The sequence below is a fragment of the Anolis sagrei genome, chromosome 4 (genome assembly GCF_037176765.1).
Source record: "Anolis sagrei isolate rAnoSag1 chromosome 4, rAnoSag1.mat, whole genome shotgun sequence".
Taxonomy (NCBI): Eukaryota; Metazoa; Chordata; class Lepidosauria; order Squamata; family Dactyloidae; genus Anolis; species Anolis sagrei.
The window spans coordinates 82169179-82186548 of record NC_090024.1 but is presented as its reverse complement, the minus strand read 5'-3'; the positions used below and the strand labels follow the sequence as shown (position 1 = coordinate 82186548).

The window sequence follows — 17370 nt, the reverse complement described above, 5'->3', positions numbered from 1 at the left end:
GTTGGAGAGCAAGGTTGCATCTCCTAGGGCCAGTTTCTCAGCTAAAAATTGGGAGGGCGGGTAAAGGGTTTATCTTTGTATCTTATAAGCTTTGGGGAGCTTTTGGGAGTGGAAGGGAGAATGAATCCTGCCTTGACTATTAAGTATCCAAGGGTAATGCTGTAGTTCTTCAGGTCAGCTCTGGTTTGCAAACTGGGGTGAGAAGAACAAAGAGAGGGCATTCATTCTGAGAAAAGCAGCCTGGTCAGATTCTGAGAGCTTCCTCTTCTTCTCGCTGACCCTTGGGCAGGATTTGTCTAAGGCAGGGAGGATTCGTCTTTGGAAAAGCTTGCCCTGATGTCACCAACCCTTGCCAGCCAGAATCAATGGGGTATTATTGTGAAGCAGAGATAGCTTCTTGTGTTTTGCTTTTTAGATGGCAGGAGAAGAAGAGTGAGTTTAAAAGCCCGAGGGAACAGCAGTTCCATTGTACACAAAGAGAGAGGAGTCTTTGAATCTCTTATGGTAGGACTAGGAAGCTGGACCTGAATTCTTGCTCCCAGAATATTTCCAAAGCTTGGGGACCTTGTTTTGGGGAGGACTACCACTTCTAACAGAAGGATTATGGATGTTTTAGTCTGAAAGGAAGAAGGAAATAAAGAAAGAAAGAGAAAGCAACATTTTAAAACTCTGAATAATTCTACTTTTATTACATCTCCACAGTTGTGGGGTTTGTTTCTAAAAAGTATCAAATCTATCTGAACAAATTTTCCACAAATTGAAAAAAATATGCTGAAGATGTGCATTCTTTTGCTATGAAATGCAATTTTCTAAGCCCTGTACTGAAGTGATTTCTGGAATGTGTCCAGTAGAAGGTGACTAAAATAAACAAGGATCTGAAGAACCCGCCCTATGAGGAGTGGTTTAAAGAGTTGTGCATGTTTAGCCTGCAGAAGAGAAGACTGAGAGGAGACATGACACCATGTATAAATATGTGAGGGAAAGTCATAAGGAGGAGGGAGCAAACTTGTTTTCTGCTGTCCTGGAAACTAGGACGTGAAACAATGGCTTCAAACTACAGGAAAGGAGATTCCACTTAAACATTAGGAAGAACTTCCTCACAGTGAGAGCTGTTCAGTCGTGGAACTCTCTGCCCCATAGTGTGGTGGAAGCTCCTTCTTTGGCCTTTAGAAAAAGACTGGATGGCCATCGTGGTTGTTCCAGTGTACCTCCCCAGAATAAGGAAATACTCTCAGCAATAGGTCCTCTAAATGCACTTTATCATTGATTTAGGATTGTTTGCTCGCCCCATCTCTCACCAAAAATTCTATCCCAGTATATTACCTTGTTCATGCCCAGCATTTTTTAATTTTTAGTTATCACATTTGGCCCAGGTTTTTAAATGCTTGTTGTTTACTGTTACTGTTTATTGTTTATTTTTTGTTTATGAGATTTATTTTGATTGTTTTGTATTGATGTTATTGCTTTTATTGTTGTTCTATGGGCTCGACCTCATGTAAGCCGCACCAAGTCCCTTAGGGAGATGGTAGCGGGGTATAAATAAAGTATTATTATTATTATTATTATTATTATTATTATTATTGGGTTGTTGTAGGTTTTTTCGGGCTGTATGGCCATGGTCTAGTGGCATTCTCTCCTGACGTTTTGCCTGCATCTATGGCAAGCATCCTCAGAGGTAGTGAGTGGTAGAGGTCCACTACTTCTGAGGATGCTTGCAATAGATGCAGATGAAACGTCAGAAGAGAATGCCTCTAGATCAGGGGTCCTCAAACTAAGGCCCGAGGGCCGGATACAGCCCTCCAAGGTCATTTACCCGGCCCTCACTCAAGGTCAACCTAAGTCTGAAATGACTTGAAAGCAGATAACAACAACAACAATCTATCTCATCAGCCAAAAGCAGGCCCACGCTTCCCATTGAAATACTCATAAGTTTATATTTGTTAAAATTGTTCATCATTTTAATGATTGTATTGTTTTAAAATGTTTTTTGCATTACAAATAAGATATGTGCAGTGGGCATAGGAATTCATTCATGCTTTTTTCAAATTATAATCCAGCCCTCCAATAGTTTGTGGGATTGTGACCTGGCCCTCTGTTTAAAACGTTTGAGGACCCCTGCTCTAGACCATGGCCATATAGCCCGAAAACACCTACAACAACCCAGTGATTCCGACCATGAAAGCCTTCAACAATACATTATTACATTATTATTATTATTATTATTATTATTATTATTATCTGTTGGGGATGCTTTGAATGTGATTTTCCTGCTTCTTGGCCGGGGGTTGGGCTGGATGGCCCATGAGGTCTCTTCCAACTCAATTATTCTATGATTTGATACATTTTGAGAGTTTTGACTTGTACGTAATATTCTACTTCTAGTCAACAATGTGTTGCCCCCTATAACACATTTTTAGGATTTGGTACCTTTTGAAAACAAACTCCATAATTTGAATAACAACAACAACTTGATTTGAACTCTACCCCCTTTCCCCAAAGGGACTCGGGGAGTAGTACCTTGGCAGGGAGATATAGACCCAAGAGCCTGCAAACCAACTACCACCAGGATCCCACGCTGCACAAGGCTTTGCAGACAGGCCCCTACACATTGAATTTAACTTGGGAGTGGACCTGGGGTCTGTGCAGTTTTCCTTGCCTGTATCAAGATCTCCTGGGTGCTGCATGCTTCCAGCCAATCCACTTCCTGTTTATTTCTGTGTTGACAGTAATTATAACAGCATAGGCCTTTAGTGCTGCTGAGTGCAATCCCATTGTTGTCAAGTGGGATCAAGAATGGCGGCTTATCTTGCCAGAAGAGTTGCAATCCCAGCGTCTGTGCACAAAGAAGGGAATTGAAAAGGAGGGCTCTCTGCCTTGCTAGGAAAGTAGATATAAGATAGTATTTGTGTTTGCAAGGTGAGATGAAGCGAACGAAGAGCATCCTGCATCTCCAGTCGTTTTGATTGGTTCAGGCACCGGGGTCGCCGAGGTCACCCAAGGCTCAGTCTCTGCTTCTGTCCTCTCCCTCCTTTTTTCTCTCTTTCATTCTCTCCTTCTCTCTCTGTATCTTTTCTTCCCCATCCTGCCCTCCCTCCCCTTTAATCCTGGTGTGTGAGAGGGTGTGTGTGTGAGAGAGAGAGAGAGAGAAAAGGAAGGAGTGCGTGGCAGAGAGATGCTCCGCTCTGGAGAGAGTGAACGGATGGCAGACTCCACACACGCCCGGCAGCCTTGGATGCTTTCCTTTGCCTCCTCTTCTGGCCGCAGGGATGGCTCTGATCCAGATAGGAGTGAGGAGAAGCCCCTCAAAAGAGCCTTCTACCTAGTGAGGATGAAGCCACTGAAGGATCCTGTTACAAACAACAACAACAACGTGTCGTTTGTGATACACTGTCACATAGGCAAGGAGATCAAACACATATGCAGCAACTGCAGTCGCGGGGAAGAAGCCCGTGACGGTGAGTTCAATGATCTTAGGCTCTGTGTTATGGGGATGAATGTTTCCTTGAGGGGTTTGTATGTGTCCCATGTGTGCCTTACTCCCCATTACCAGATACTAAAGCTGGCTACTTGAGGGTTTGCAGGAAAGAGGAGATGAGGAGAGAAAGTGGAAGTGGGGAATAAATGACATTTGGTGCCCTATTTGGCATGCTGAGCAGAGGATAAGGCAAAACAAGCATTTCCTCCCATGTTTTATTGGTCTGCGTCCGGTGATCACAGTTCATTAGTCCTCCCTCCTATGTTTTGTTTGCTTTGACTATTATTGCAGCTTTGTGTTTTGTTTGCTTTTACCATCATTACAATGGCTTGATTAGACTTGTCCTTTTTCCCCCTGCATCTGTGGTCCATCAACTTTTCCCTGCCTCCTGCCTCTGTCAACCTGCTGCGGTAAAGAGTTTGACTAAATTATTGGTATTTGGGAAACAGCTTTCTCTGGATTCAATCTCAGGTGATATTTCGCTGGGCTATCACCTCCAAAGACACGCTGGAGCTGCTGGCTGAAATCTTAAGGGGATGGATGTGGTACCTTTTGCTAGACTGTTGCCAACAGCTCTCTTTAGTGTATTGTCGAAGGCTTTCATGGCCGGAATCACTGGGTTGTTGTAGGTTTTTCCGGGCTATATGGCCATGTTCTGGAGGCAATTTTTCTCCTGACGTTTCGCCTGCATCAATGCAAGCATTCTCAGAGGTAGTGAGGTCAGTGAGGACCTCACTACCTCTGAGGATGCTTGCCATAGATGCAGGCGAAACGTCAGGAGAAAAATTGCCTCCAGAACATGGCCATATAGCCCAGAAAAACATACAACAACCCAGCTCTCTTTAGACTGGGTGTAAAATTCAAAGGGGTGAATTGAGGTAGAGGCCAATAGAAGTTCAGGGTGGTTTACACAGGTAAGCAGATGTGTTCTGTGTGTTTGTAAAGAGCAAATGAGATATTCTGAGTGAGTAAGGAGAGAAGAGGGAGTTTGCATTTTTCCTGAATCAGCAACTGAAAGAGACAGAAAGCGACAAGAGACATCAAAACAAGCTGAGCCAAAACATCTAGGGAGCTGTTGCTAGCTATGTTCCATTTTCCCAGTGCTACGTTGGGGTTTGTAAAAAGGGCAGTGCCATTATGTCTCTTGTTTTACATATATTATAAAGGCACTTGCATTAAAAACAGCTTGGATGGATTCGTAAGGCAAAGTCATTTCCTGAAGGTCAGGGAAAGGTTTGTGATTACAAATCTGGGTTGGAAAATATCACTTTGGGAGAGGTTTGTCATCTGAAAAGACTGTTGTGGCTTTTCTACCTAGTTTTGATGTTTGTGGTGGATTTTGAACGATTAAATAAGTGAAGATGTTCATTCTGCTTGTAAGAGTGAAATATTCTCTATATCCTAGCAGCTCCTTGTCAGCCAAAGCAGATCAGTTGCAATGAAATAGATTTGTCTCTTATAATAGTTTCCCTACATTGTGTTGCAAGTGAAAGGAGGCTAAATTGATCAGGTCTGTGTAGGAGAAAAAGGACAGGTTTCTAATGTATGTTTGTGTACCTGTCAACTTATGGTGACCCCATGAATTTAGGCCATTGAAATACAGCCTACTGCACTGATGAGCTTCCATTCAAGTCCTAACCACTGCTGACCCTTCTTAGCTTCCAAAATCAGACATGATCTGGTGCCTTTAGAATATTAGTAGTGATCTAAAAATGTTTTCTACCACATTACTGTATTCAAAAATAGCACTTGGCCCATTCATGAAGTTCATTGTTTTGCTACTCTCCCACTTTGTCCCTGCTGGATTTCTGATTATTACCAGTAAAAGCAAAGTCTGCTAGAAATTAAATGCAGAAATTTTCAGAGAAAGAGCAGCAAGTGCCTTAATCTTAGCAAATTATGCCACTTACTTAAAATATGCACTGCCTCTTTTAATTTCATGCATCCTTAAATGCAACGTGCCAGCCCTGTTTATCAGTGTCCCTGGTCCCAAATTTCTGAATGCTGGCAAAAGAGAGGTTCAAGGTTCTCCTTGTATGTATCTAAAGCAATCATATTTTTAACCCTAGTCTGTGATCCCGGAATATTTTCCATCCAGGGTTAAAAATCTGACCTCTTGGTGTGTCAGTGGAATGTTTAATTGGCAACAGAGAGGTAGTCTATTTTGATACATCATTTCATTTTTTTTAATTAGCAACCTCGGAAACATGGAAGCACATGACAGAAACAGGGCTTTCCATCTGAAAATCTTTGGTACAATCTACAATTTTGAGAACATCACATTATGTCTTTGGAATAAAAATCTTTTATATCAGTTATATAATTTTGAGATGTGTTGCTGGCAGTGGAGGACATTTTTATCTGCTTGACCACCTCCACACAGGCCACATGTGTCAGGGGTTTGTGCTGTTTGTTGCTGTAATTAAGAAAAAATATCTTGTACTAGATCATTTACTGGCAATTCCCAGTACCAGCTATAACACCTTAATCTCAACCCAAGTGGATTTCTTTTTCATTCTAGGGCACTTTAGAAGAAAAGGTATACTTAACTCCTTTCTCAATTATGGTACTTTTTGTTTTGTTTGTTTGTTTGTTTGTTTCAGCTAAAGTGTATTGATGAAATGGTACTTTTGTGCTATAGCACTCTAACTCTATTTTAAAAAGTAAAGAATAGAGAAATTGCACTTCATGCAGTAGGACCACTTCAACAAACTATGCCCCATTTTTTAGAAAAAGCAGTTGGAATAGCCCTGCTGGAAGTCCAAGAAGTCACTACAAACAGCTCCCCTAAATTTGGAGGCAACAGCAACCGGTAAAACTCAACAAACAAAAGGAGCTATATTGCAAGAACTAGTCCAATCTGGAAGAAGCCATAATTACTGAATAATGTGCCCCATGAGAGCTCCTTCAAAGCAAATTTGGGCTCTGCATCTGTGCTCAGATCCCCTCTCCTCTGTTTTAAAGATATTTTCAGTGGATTGTGTCCGTGCTTTCTAACTTCCAGGACTGCATCATTTTCGGGTCACTGAGAAATCATAACATCTGGAAAGGTTCTTAGCATACATGCATTCCAAATCCCATGTAGCACAGCACATTTTATTTTCTTTTTCTGTGATATCACAGCTATAGAACAGGAATCGTTTTTATAAATGCAGGGATGTGTATGTTCTACAGACAGGCAGAGAAAGCAGGAAGTTGAAGATGACCTTGACTGAAAGGAAGGCTCTGTGCTTTTGTCTGTTTCTGTTCCTGGACTAGAGAAAAAATATCTACTTCTGCCTCATCACATTAGGGAAAATTGCCCCTTTGCAGCATTTGGGGGACAGGGTCTGTTAAGTATCATCACATGACGCTTGGCAGGCCTTGCCTCATTAACATTCCAAGTGCCAATGAAGCATTGCAAGACCCTTCCTCAGCAACTATGGAGTGGTAAGTGTTTTGCATGTAGCTCCATCAGAGTCACCCGCATTTTTGGGACCTTATCCCTATCTGATGGGAGAAAGGGCAATGGGCAGCACGTGTTGCTGTCCTTTCCCCCAACTGATGGGGACAGGGCGCCAACATGCCTTGTCCCGTGCCCTCCTTGTAATGAGGGAAGGCAGGAAGGCATGTGGCACACCGTGAGCCACTCTGTGTTCCTGTCATTTTGTTGGTGAATGCATTTTAAAGTAAGTGTGAAGAGGCACGGTCCATGTGTTGGGTATAAGGCAGCCGCTTCTTGCTTCTCTTGATCTCGTAACTTTCTTTTTGTGTGCCAATTTATCCTCTGCCAAAAGGACCTTTGTCATAATGTTAAGTACAGTGTTTTTAAAAAATTGTCTTTCTTGGTCTAAAATTTCCAGTTCTTCTATGTTCTAGACATTCAGAATGAGCAGTGTAACTCTAGCATACCAAGAAAGGGGGAACTATATAAGGGATATTGTGAAGATATTATAGGCAAGTTCTTTATGTGCTTACATTATACTCCATGACTGAGAAACTGCCACTGTACATATGCATAGGAGGGAAGGGGACAAGTGTGAAAGTGTGTGTGTGTTGGGGGGGGGGGAGAGAGCATAGATGGCTCCTCCCAGCAATTGAATGCTTGATCTGGGAGGTTATTCATGAAAGAATGCATCCTTTGAGTAGGAAAAATCTCTCCTTGCTGCCCAGTGCATTAAACCAAGGATGTAGCTGCAGGCTTCAGTGCTTATGTAAGCAAACATCTTCTAGCCATTACAAAATCATCTTTTCCTGTTAACCAAACATGTCCGCAGAAAACATATCTTCATTGATGGATATCAATGCTGTTAGTAGCTTGACTACGTTGTGATTTCAGTTGGCAAGCATTCGGTTATTAGCTTTTCCATCCATTTTCTTTATGATGGTAAGAATGTTTCTTCTCTGTGTGCATGTGTATCATCTGTTGACTTACAGTGGCTCCATGAATTTCGTAGTATTTTCTTAGGCAGAGGATGCATAGAGGTGGTTGAAACAGGGCTTCTTCCTTTGAAATATAGCCTACAGCACCTGGCATTAATTGATGGTCTTCCATCCAAGCACCTGCTTCGCTTCCAAAATCAGACAAGATCTGTTGCTTTTGAGCTATTAATGACACATCCCCAAACGTGTGGCCTTGGAGCTCCATTTATTCACAAAGCTAAGGAAAGGGTGATCACTTAGCCGAATGACGTTACTATTTGTAGAATTGTCATTGACATTCAAATCATTTCTGATTAATGGCAAAGTGAATAAGGTGAACCTATCACAGGGTTTGGTGGGGCTGAAAATATGTGAGTCTCCCAGGGTCACCCAGTGGGTTTCTATGTCCAGGCAGGGAACCAAACCTTGGTTTCTAGAATCATAATCCAACACTCAATCCATTCTACCATGCTGGCTTTCATATTGTACAAAAGGGTTGTGAAATCAGAATAAATCGGGAGTTACTGGTGTCTTGAATTCTTGTTTATTTTATTTTATTTTGAAGCCCATATTTGATCACTCTCTTCTCTGTTAGTTATTCCTAATAATTTCCTCCCATGTCATGTGGGTGTTGTTGTTTTCTTACACATAAAACGTCAAACTATAACTCTTGACCCTTTGTGTTTGGACAACATTTAAGCTGTCTGGAGCTGATGTGATTCATAGTAGTCAATCCACAGATCTGGAAGTCACCAGTTGATCCTACTTGCAAAAGGAGAGCCAATATAGTATAGTAGTTTGATCATTGGACAATAACAACATTTTATATTCCGCCTCTATCTCCCCGAAGGGATTCAGGACAACTTATATGGGGACAAGCCTGGGCAAACATAGATTAAGAACACAATGCAATAAAATAAAAATTAAAAAAATAAAATAAACACATCATAAAAAATTACAAATATCATAAAACAATTAATAGTCTGAACAGTAATAAATACGGAGCTCGGTGGGCAAGGAGCTTGTGCAGTAGTTTCTGGACAGGAGCTGGAGGAAAAGTGCAAGAGCTGATAATAATTAGGGTTGAAGGGTGAAATCATTTGTCATTTAAACACCAGCTCTGTAGTGTAGTGAACAGTGGTAAAGTGCAGGAGCTGATAGAAAATTGGGGGCTTGCTTTCCTGTTTTATTTTTGTTTGTTTTTTGTTGTGTCAGGAGCGACTTGAGAAACTGCAAGTCGCTTCTGTTGTGAGAGAATTGGCCGTCTGCAAGGACGTTGCCCAGGGGACGCCCAGATGATTTGATGTTTTATCATCCTTGTGGGAGGCTTCTCTCATGTCCCCGCATGAGAAGCTGGAGCTGATAGAGGGAGCTCATCCGCCTCTCCCCGGATTCAAACCTGCGACCTGTCGGTCTTCAGTCCTGCTGGCACAGGGGTTTAACCCACTGTGCCACCGGGGGCTCCTGCTTTCCTGGTGAACTGATTAATCATAGGCACAGTGGAACATCCATGTTTTTAGGTCCTTACGAAAAGTGGATAGGGTGGGTGGCAGTGTAATCTGGGGAAGAGTTCCAGAGCCAGGGGGCGACCATCAAGAAGGCGCTCTCCCTTGTCCCCACCAATCACGCTTGAGATGGAGGTGGGAGCGAGAGAAGTCTCCCTGGAAGATCTTAGAGCCCATTCAGGTTCATAGGGGAAGATGCGTTTGTGAAGCTAGGCATGTCCCAAATCATTCAGGGCTTTGTAGGTGATATGACACTGGAGGCCAGGGTTTGAATCACTGTTTAGCCTTGAAAATCCACTAGGTAACTTTGAGCAAGGCACATTCTCTCAGCCTCACAAGGAGGCAAAGGCAAATCTTGCCAAGAAAACCCCCAAAGTACGTTTGCCAGTTGAAAAAAGACATAAAGGCATACAACCTCAGAAATTTGTTATGCAGTTATTATTTACTAGGAATCGACTTGTTCGTTGTTTTGTTTTGTTTTCATTGTAAGTGTTTCCTCTCCCTGTCAGGACTGTAGAACTTGTGAGACAGCTAAAAGACTGGGCCTGTCGTTCTCTTAGTGTTTGAAAACAAACTAGCAAAATAAAGCATGTTATTTATATAAATTATAAATAAGTAGTTGGCTAAATAGCTATCAAATGAAGTACCTTTCTCCCCCCCCCCCCCGTCCCCGCAAGAAAAAAGATACAAATTCCAAGGCTAGCCTAGGAATTTTTGCTGCCTGAAACAGAGTCACCTGAATCCAAAGCCATTCATTTTTTTTTTGGTACAAAATGCACATAAACCTTTCCCTGCCAATGAAAAACAACAATAAAACTACTGATAAAAACTTAAATAACTAACGATTTGCTCTTTTTTCATGACATTCCAAATCTGCTGCCTGAGGCAGCTGTCGTATTCATTGCAATTCCCACCTAGACTTCGTCGAGACTTTAGTTTCAACTGCTCAAAAAATAGTGGCCGGAGATGTCTGCTTTGCAATTAAATGAAAATTTTGCTATTAAATAAAACAAGGTGATTATTTTACTGCCTACCAAGTAATTATGGAGTCTGATTGCTGTCATCCATGCAGGCCGAACGCCCCATTGTTTCTCTTGGCCACTCTGTTATTTCCTTACTAATTCACATCTGGTTCAGGTACTTTAACAGTGCTGCCTGACCAGCTCGAAAAATGAAGATAACACAGGCATCCACTGGCTGTAGCAGCCTTTGTGATTATACATCCAGAACATCCATAATCCAATTTTACGCATGTCCTAGACAACGGGAGAGGGGAAAACAACAGCAGAATTGCTGTAGCTGGCTTCCAGCATCACCGTAGCATGGGGGAGTGGGGAGGAAATGGAAAACAGAATTGGATGGTGAGTGTTTTCTGTGAGCTGGTTCACAATGAGGTGGTTAAATTTGAGTATGAGTTGCACCACTTCAGATTGCAGGTAGCCATTTAGGATGTAATTTCTAAGCCATAATGTAATTTTTAAACTAAAAAAATTAGTACAGCAACAAAGAAGGCAAATTTAGAAATCTGATAGTGTGAAAAATATTACTTTCTAGACTGTGGTGACCAAAATCCCCAACTCAAGTATAGTTGTTCGAATCCAATAAAGTAACTTTTTAAAGAAATTCTGGTACATGTGGCATGGGTTACTATTGCTGTCAATCTCTGAAGAATGAAATGTTTCATACCAAGAAAGCATACTCTTTTGACAACATTATTTCTTAAACAAAATGTGGATGTGTTATTAATCTCCTTTGTCAAATAGATGGGTGTCATTCAGCTGATGTAGTGAAGCAGTTGCATAGTTTTGTCCCACTGGAAATTTGCTTGCTTTCAAAGAACATGGAAATCTCCCAAGACCAGAGGAGTGCTACAGATGGGCTAAATTGTTTATTGAAGCACAGCTCAGTGCCTGGAGCTTTGAGAAATGGAATGTCCCCTATGAGAGTTTGGGGAGCCCCCAGTGCGCTCATAAACTATAGGGTTGATAAGGAAAGCCCAAGAGTTTTTTGACGTTGATGTTTTCTCCTACCTTAGACCCCTTTGGTGATTTGATGGAAATTAAAACACATCTGTTTAATACAATGGTTCTCAACCTATGGGTCCCCAGGTGTTTTGGCCTACAACTCCCAGAAATTCCAGCCAGTTTACCAGCTGTTAGGATTTCTGGGAGTTGAAAGCCAAAACATCTGGTGATGCACAGGTTGAGGACCACTGGTTTAATACACCTTCACTTACAGTTTTAATAGCATTTGTGCACTATAGCAGGGGTGGGAATAAGGTGCCCCCCACAAATGCAAGTATTATTCATTACTAATAAGGCAAACTAAGGTTGTTGGGAAATGTACACCACCAACATCTTCAGAGCTATATTATTCTCAGCCCTGCTCTGTAAAAGGTAAAATATATTATGAAGGATATTTTGAATTCTTCACACTCATCTCTGTTCTGCATCTTCGGTTATTGTGTGTGTGTGTGTCTTCAAGTCACTTGTTGACTTATAGGTGTTCTTACACTGTTTGCTAACTGAAAAATGTGGAGATTTGTTCATTTGATTATATCAGTATTCCCAATTATGATGTTTTCAGTTTAGGTCTACCACTGGCATTATAAATTTCTTCATTTAATATAAAATGATCTTGTGTCCAGTGGATTCAAAATGGTTCTCACAAAATTCACTCTTAATTGTTAGGCCAGTCTGTGCTTTATGACCTTATTCCATGGGTAGACATAACACACAAAATAAGGTCTGTGACATTAAGTCATTACATTTTCAGCCAGAGATACCTCACATTTTTTCAACTGATAGTTGATCATAGTAGAGCAATAGAGATTTGTGATTCACATGTAGGACATTTCTTGATAGCACACTACTGTTTTTCTGGCTGGTTCAAAAATAATATTCTGTTAAAGTATATTCTTTCTTTTTACTGTTTTATTACTTTCATGAGCATTACATTCTGAGCTACAAATCACAAGCCTTGATATTGGCAGTTAAATGGTGTCGAATTAGTATAATCTTTTGGCATAATAGTGCAATAAGTGTAGGGCACTTAGAAGGATGCTTGGTTGTTGCAAAGGATGGAAAGAAATAACGTATGCAATAATTTTTAAAAGACATAAATAGATGCGAGGTAGACTTATATTTGTGTATGCCACTAATAAGTTGCCAGCCTAGGAGTGAAAAGCTGTATTTCCCAAGGTAGGAGGCAAATCTTATGGGTGAGATGCAAATGGTATGCCTGTATCCATCACATTATTGAATGATAGTTCAAGGGAACAACAAAGCAAGACTATTTTTCTATCTGATATTAATATTCTCAAGCCTAACTGCAGATGAGAACCTGCCTGCTGTAAGTTCATACAGCTCTGCTTTGCCCTTTGTTTTCATTGACTGATATGCCATGCTTCTGGCCTTGCATGACAGCGAACTGTATCAGCTGAGCAGCCTGCCTTGTTTTGCTTGAGTGATGGTACATTGACCCCACTCATTTAAACTGATGTGAGTCTATTTTAACAGTTATGGATTCCCACAGGGAGGTGAGAGAACTCTGCAGGCTTCCCCTCCCTTTTTTTCTGGTGTCATCAGAGTTAGTTGTCATTCTTACGTTGTGTTTAAGCAGCAAGACAGAAAAAAAGGAGAAATTATCTCACCACCCTATTAGAGTTGCTAGTTGTGTGAGAATTCTTGCACAATTTATTTCATTCTTAATGACTTTATTCATCAGGCTTCCAATAATTGTGATTCTGTAGATCACTTCCAAAATATAGCAGGGCATTTTAACTAATTCAATAAAAATGGAGATTATAATTATACAATAATTATTGACAATTGAATGATTTTTTTTAAAAAAAATGTTCCTATGAAGCTGCAGATAACACAGAAAAAAATCCCACTCAAAGAAGCAAAAGCTGTTTTTAAGAGAAAGAAAATAAAGTTTGATTGTTGGGTGCCACTCAGATATTGAAGTAGTCTCTTGGCAAGCTTCTTTAAATAACTTGGAGACAGGCTTGAGGTCTCTAAAATTATTCATGGTGAAGAAAATGAGTAGTGAAAGCTTTTTCTTCCTCATTATGTTGGAATCCAAATTCATCTTGGGAAGCTGGATGGTAGTAGACTCAGGATAGGCAAAAAAAAATGCTTCTTCGTGTAGTGAATAGTTTAACTGTTGAATTTGTTACAGGCAACATAGATGCCCTACAGTGGTTTCCAACCCGTGGGCTGTGGCTCAGCAGTGGGCCATGAGAACGAAAATCTGAATCTCCTTATTTTATTTTATTTTATTTTATTTTATTTTCGCTTGTTTCTGCAGAACTGACCAGCCCCGCAGATGACGATTATTGGGTGGCATATGTTCTGTGTCAGAAACTAGAGCTGATGTGGTCTATCCAATGCAATTTTCTGAATCAGCACCCCAAATAACCAAAATGAATCAAAAGTTGACCAAAAACTGATTCATAATCTTTTTGGTACTAATGTTGGAGAGTGGTCCCTGGTCAAAGTGGCCCCTGGCAAATGTGGTCCCTGGTCATGTGGCCCCTGGTCAAAAAAAGGTTGGGAACCACTGCTAAAATAATAATAATAATAATAATAATAATAATAATAATAATACTTCCTTTATATTCCACTCTTATCTCCCCAAAGGGACTCAGGGCGGATTCCAAACATAAAAGGCAAACACTCAATGCTCGAATATAACAACAATACATCAATGCTAACAAAATTTATACAACCCAACGTATAAATACGAATGATAACTTAATAGACTAAAATTAAATAAAAAGCACAGCCTTTTATAACAGACATAAGACAAAGCATCCAACATCAAATGGAAACATTGATTTCCCATTTCTTTGGGGCAAATCGATTAATCATTGCTCAAGATATCTATTGAGCTGGTGGGGTGAGCAGGGCATAGATACAGATGGCAGCTATTAATCAGAGGTATAATGGTCCTATTACCAACTTCTATTCCTCCTCCTCATAAGCCAGAGACCTGTTTTCAGCTGTTTTTTTAAAGTGGGGAGGGTAGGGGCCATCTTTAACTCCTTAGGAAGGGAGTTCCAGAGGTGGGGGACAGCCACGGAGAAGGCCCTTTCTCTCGTTCCCACCAGCCATGCTTGGGATGGGGATGGAACTGAGAAAAGAACCTCCTCCGATGACCGCAGTGTCCGAGTTGGTCTGTAGAGGGAGATGTGATTTGTCAAATAGTCTGGCCCTAAGCCATTTAGGGCTTTAAAGGTAAGAACCAGCACTTTGTATTTAGCTTGGAAGCAGACTGGCAGCCAGTGGAGCTGCCACAACATGGAAATGGTTCTCTCTCTGAAGGGCGCTCCAGTTAATAACCTGACTGCCAATCTCTGGACCATTTGAAGCTTCCGAACTATCTTCAAAGGCAGCCCCATTGTAGAGAGCCTTGCAGTAGTCTGAACGGGATGTGCCTAAGGCGTGGACTACCATGGCCAAGATATTAAAAGATATTATAGTGTAAAATTGTCAATGACTACTGTTCCTCATGGTTATATTTCCTCCAGTATCAGAAAAAATATGTTGCTGGGTACAATATTCACTAGGAAACGCAAGTAGAAGGATACTGTTGTGCTCATGTCCTGCTTGAGGACTTCCCATTGGCATCTTGGTGAACAAATTTAAATCTGGATAGGCCAGTAGTCTGATCTGCTAGAGCTCTTCTTATTCTCTTTAAATGGTGAAATGTATGCCTTTTCAACTAAATTAACTGTGAGGGTCAGAGATATACCTGGCCAAGGTTGGGGATTATGGCCTGATCAAATATTGCTGAGGAACATAGTAGTCATGCACTTCAGAGGTGTTAGTCAGAGACAGAGTGAGTTTGAGGCTGCTGTGAAAATAGACATTCTGTGTGCTCTAAATACATCAATTTTATTTTGCTTGGGTTCATGCTTCATTTATCTGTATAGTATACTTGATGGTGCAAAGAAGTCTCATACAAAGTAATATACATGCACTAGGTAAGAGTTAGGTCTACCACAATCTTTGATGGATGATTGGGTAAATCCACCCTGTTGAAAAATCAACAGCATTGAAATTGTTCCCATCAAGACTACACACAATGAAACTAAGCTTGTTGAAGTCTCCTTCTAAATGCATAGAACTGCATTCCCCATAGTCCTTGTGTAGAAGTTATTATGGTTCAGTAAGTTTGAAATATCTTTAAATATTGTGCATTTAAATGTGCCTCTAGAGCAACCTTCCCCAAAATGTTCCCTCCAGATGTCTCAAATGGCAGTTCTCAATATGTTTCCCAAGATACAGTTCCCAAGACCATTCTGCCTAAGGGAGCTGTAGCCAAAAACATCTGGAGGGTACCAGACAGGGAACGTCTACTCTAGAGAGACTCTGTTTAATTAAGAATTGATGTTTGTTTAAAAGTATTGACTTTCTTTATGAATATGGCCTCAGGCTTGAGGTTTTCAGACCAACAAGCAAATCTAATTTAGTAACATTTTGCAGGGAGGAGAGACTGGAAATATCACATGGCACATTCTGAACTGTTGTTGAGGCCTCATGGCTAGTTTGGCTGGTCTCCAAATAGTTTGGCCAGAGCCAAGTCATGATTCGCAAGCTGGTCTTACTCTTCGCTTGACGTTTTTCAAACTGAGCACTGCATGCTTGAGGTCTGACAGATATTTACATTATGGTGCTTTGATTTATCTCTTAGTGCCAGTGTACTGAATATTGCAGCTAAGCACTGCTCAGAATAGAGAATATTATTTCCACGCAGGAGGTGTCAGATACAGTCTGTAGCTTCTCCAATGAAAAGGTTCTCAGGACTGGAACTAAATAAGAGAATTAAGCCCAAACCACTACTTATAGCAGTGGTTCTCAGCCTGTGGTCTGTGGACCACCAGTAGTCTACAATAACAAAAATATAGTCTGCAGCCTCACCATTACTACACCATTGCCTCGAAACCACATAGCAACAAAATCAAATGGTCTTGCAAAGTCCTCTTTATAGGCGACAGGGATGTCGGGAGGGGAGAGGCTGACTACTACCACCTCAGCTCTAGATTATTAAATATGGTTTTATGTGGGTAAACAGATGGCAACTACTGGATGGTATATGTTCTGTATCAGAAACTAGAGTTGATGTGGTCTATCCAATGCAATTTTCTGAATCAGCGCCCCAAATAACCAAACCAAATCTAAAGTTGATGAAAAACTGATTTTGTAACTCTTTTTGTACTAATATTGGAGAGTGGTCCCTGATCAAAAAAAGTTTGGTAACCACTGACTTATAGAGACGAGAGTAGAGCTGGGTGTTCCAGTGGTCTTGTCACAACTGTAGAAAGTTACTGTGTCCAGAGTTACAATATGGAGTTGAAATCTCGAGAAACCCTCGCTCATAGGAGCAGTATGCAAAAAACTTCTCTTGACTGTGACTTCTTTATTTTTCATATGCCTCTGGTTCAGTCAGTAGTCTCAGACAAGCCATGTGCTATATGGGCAATTATAGATGGAGATTTTGCTGCTGGGTGCATTATTAATCTTCCGCTACCTAAAGAGTCACACATTTGAAGATTAAGCTGTCACTAAGTAGATCTTAATGATATCGTAGTCAATAATCTGTGTAGTGATGTAGCTCTCAAGTGTATATTATCAAGAGTAACTATGTTGTGGAAATGTCATTGTGTTCTGTTGTGTCCATCATCCATCCCTAGGAACATTCTTCAAGTCATTTATGGGCCATGATGATAGCACTTCTCCATATTATAAGGAGTCCCTAATAACACATTGATGAAACTCAGGGTTTATCACTTGAAGACATAATTACGCTGAAGAAGGTTATGTCAAGACAGAGTGTTCTCATGGAAACTTAATACAAAATTAATGTCCAGTACAGTCGCTGATATTTAATTATGAACAAAAGCATCTAACATTATTGTGTGGCTTGCTCTTAGTTGTATGAAAGCTTAACAGAGTGCCAGGCTTCAAAAATAATGGTTATAAC

At 40.8% G+C, this 17370-nt stretch overlaps 1 protein-coding gene across 7 annotated transcripts in view; it reads left to right on the top strand.

Moving 5' to 3' along the window:
* Positions 1 to 17370, top strand: part of PHACTR1 (phosphatase and actin regulator 1) — a 320720-nt gene that overhangs the window by 177611 nt on the left and 125739 nt on the right. The window contains exon 1 of one of the 7 annotated variants that reach the window (XM_060774824.2): positions 3067 to 3455. The exons of 5 other annotated variants lie outside the window; for them this stretch is intronic. In XM_060774824.2, the coding sequence (XP_060630807.2) occupies positions 3173 to 3455 (283 nt within the window). In that variant the 5' untranslated portion in view covers positions 3067 to 3172. Of the gene's footprint in view, positions 1 to 3066; positions 3456 to 17370 lie in introns of those variants that run through there. One more of the 7 variants, XM_060774827.2, reaches the window with a different exon arrangement.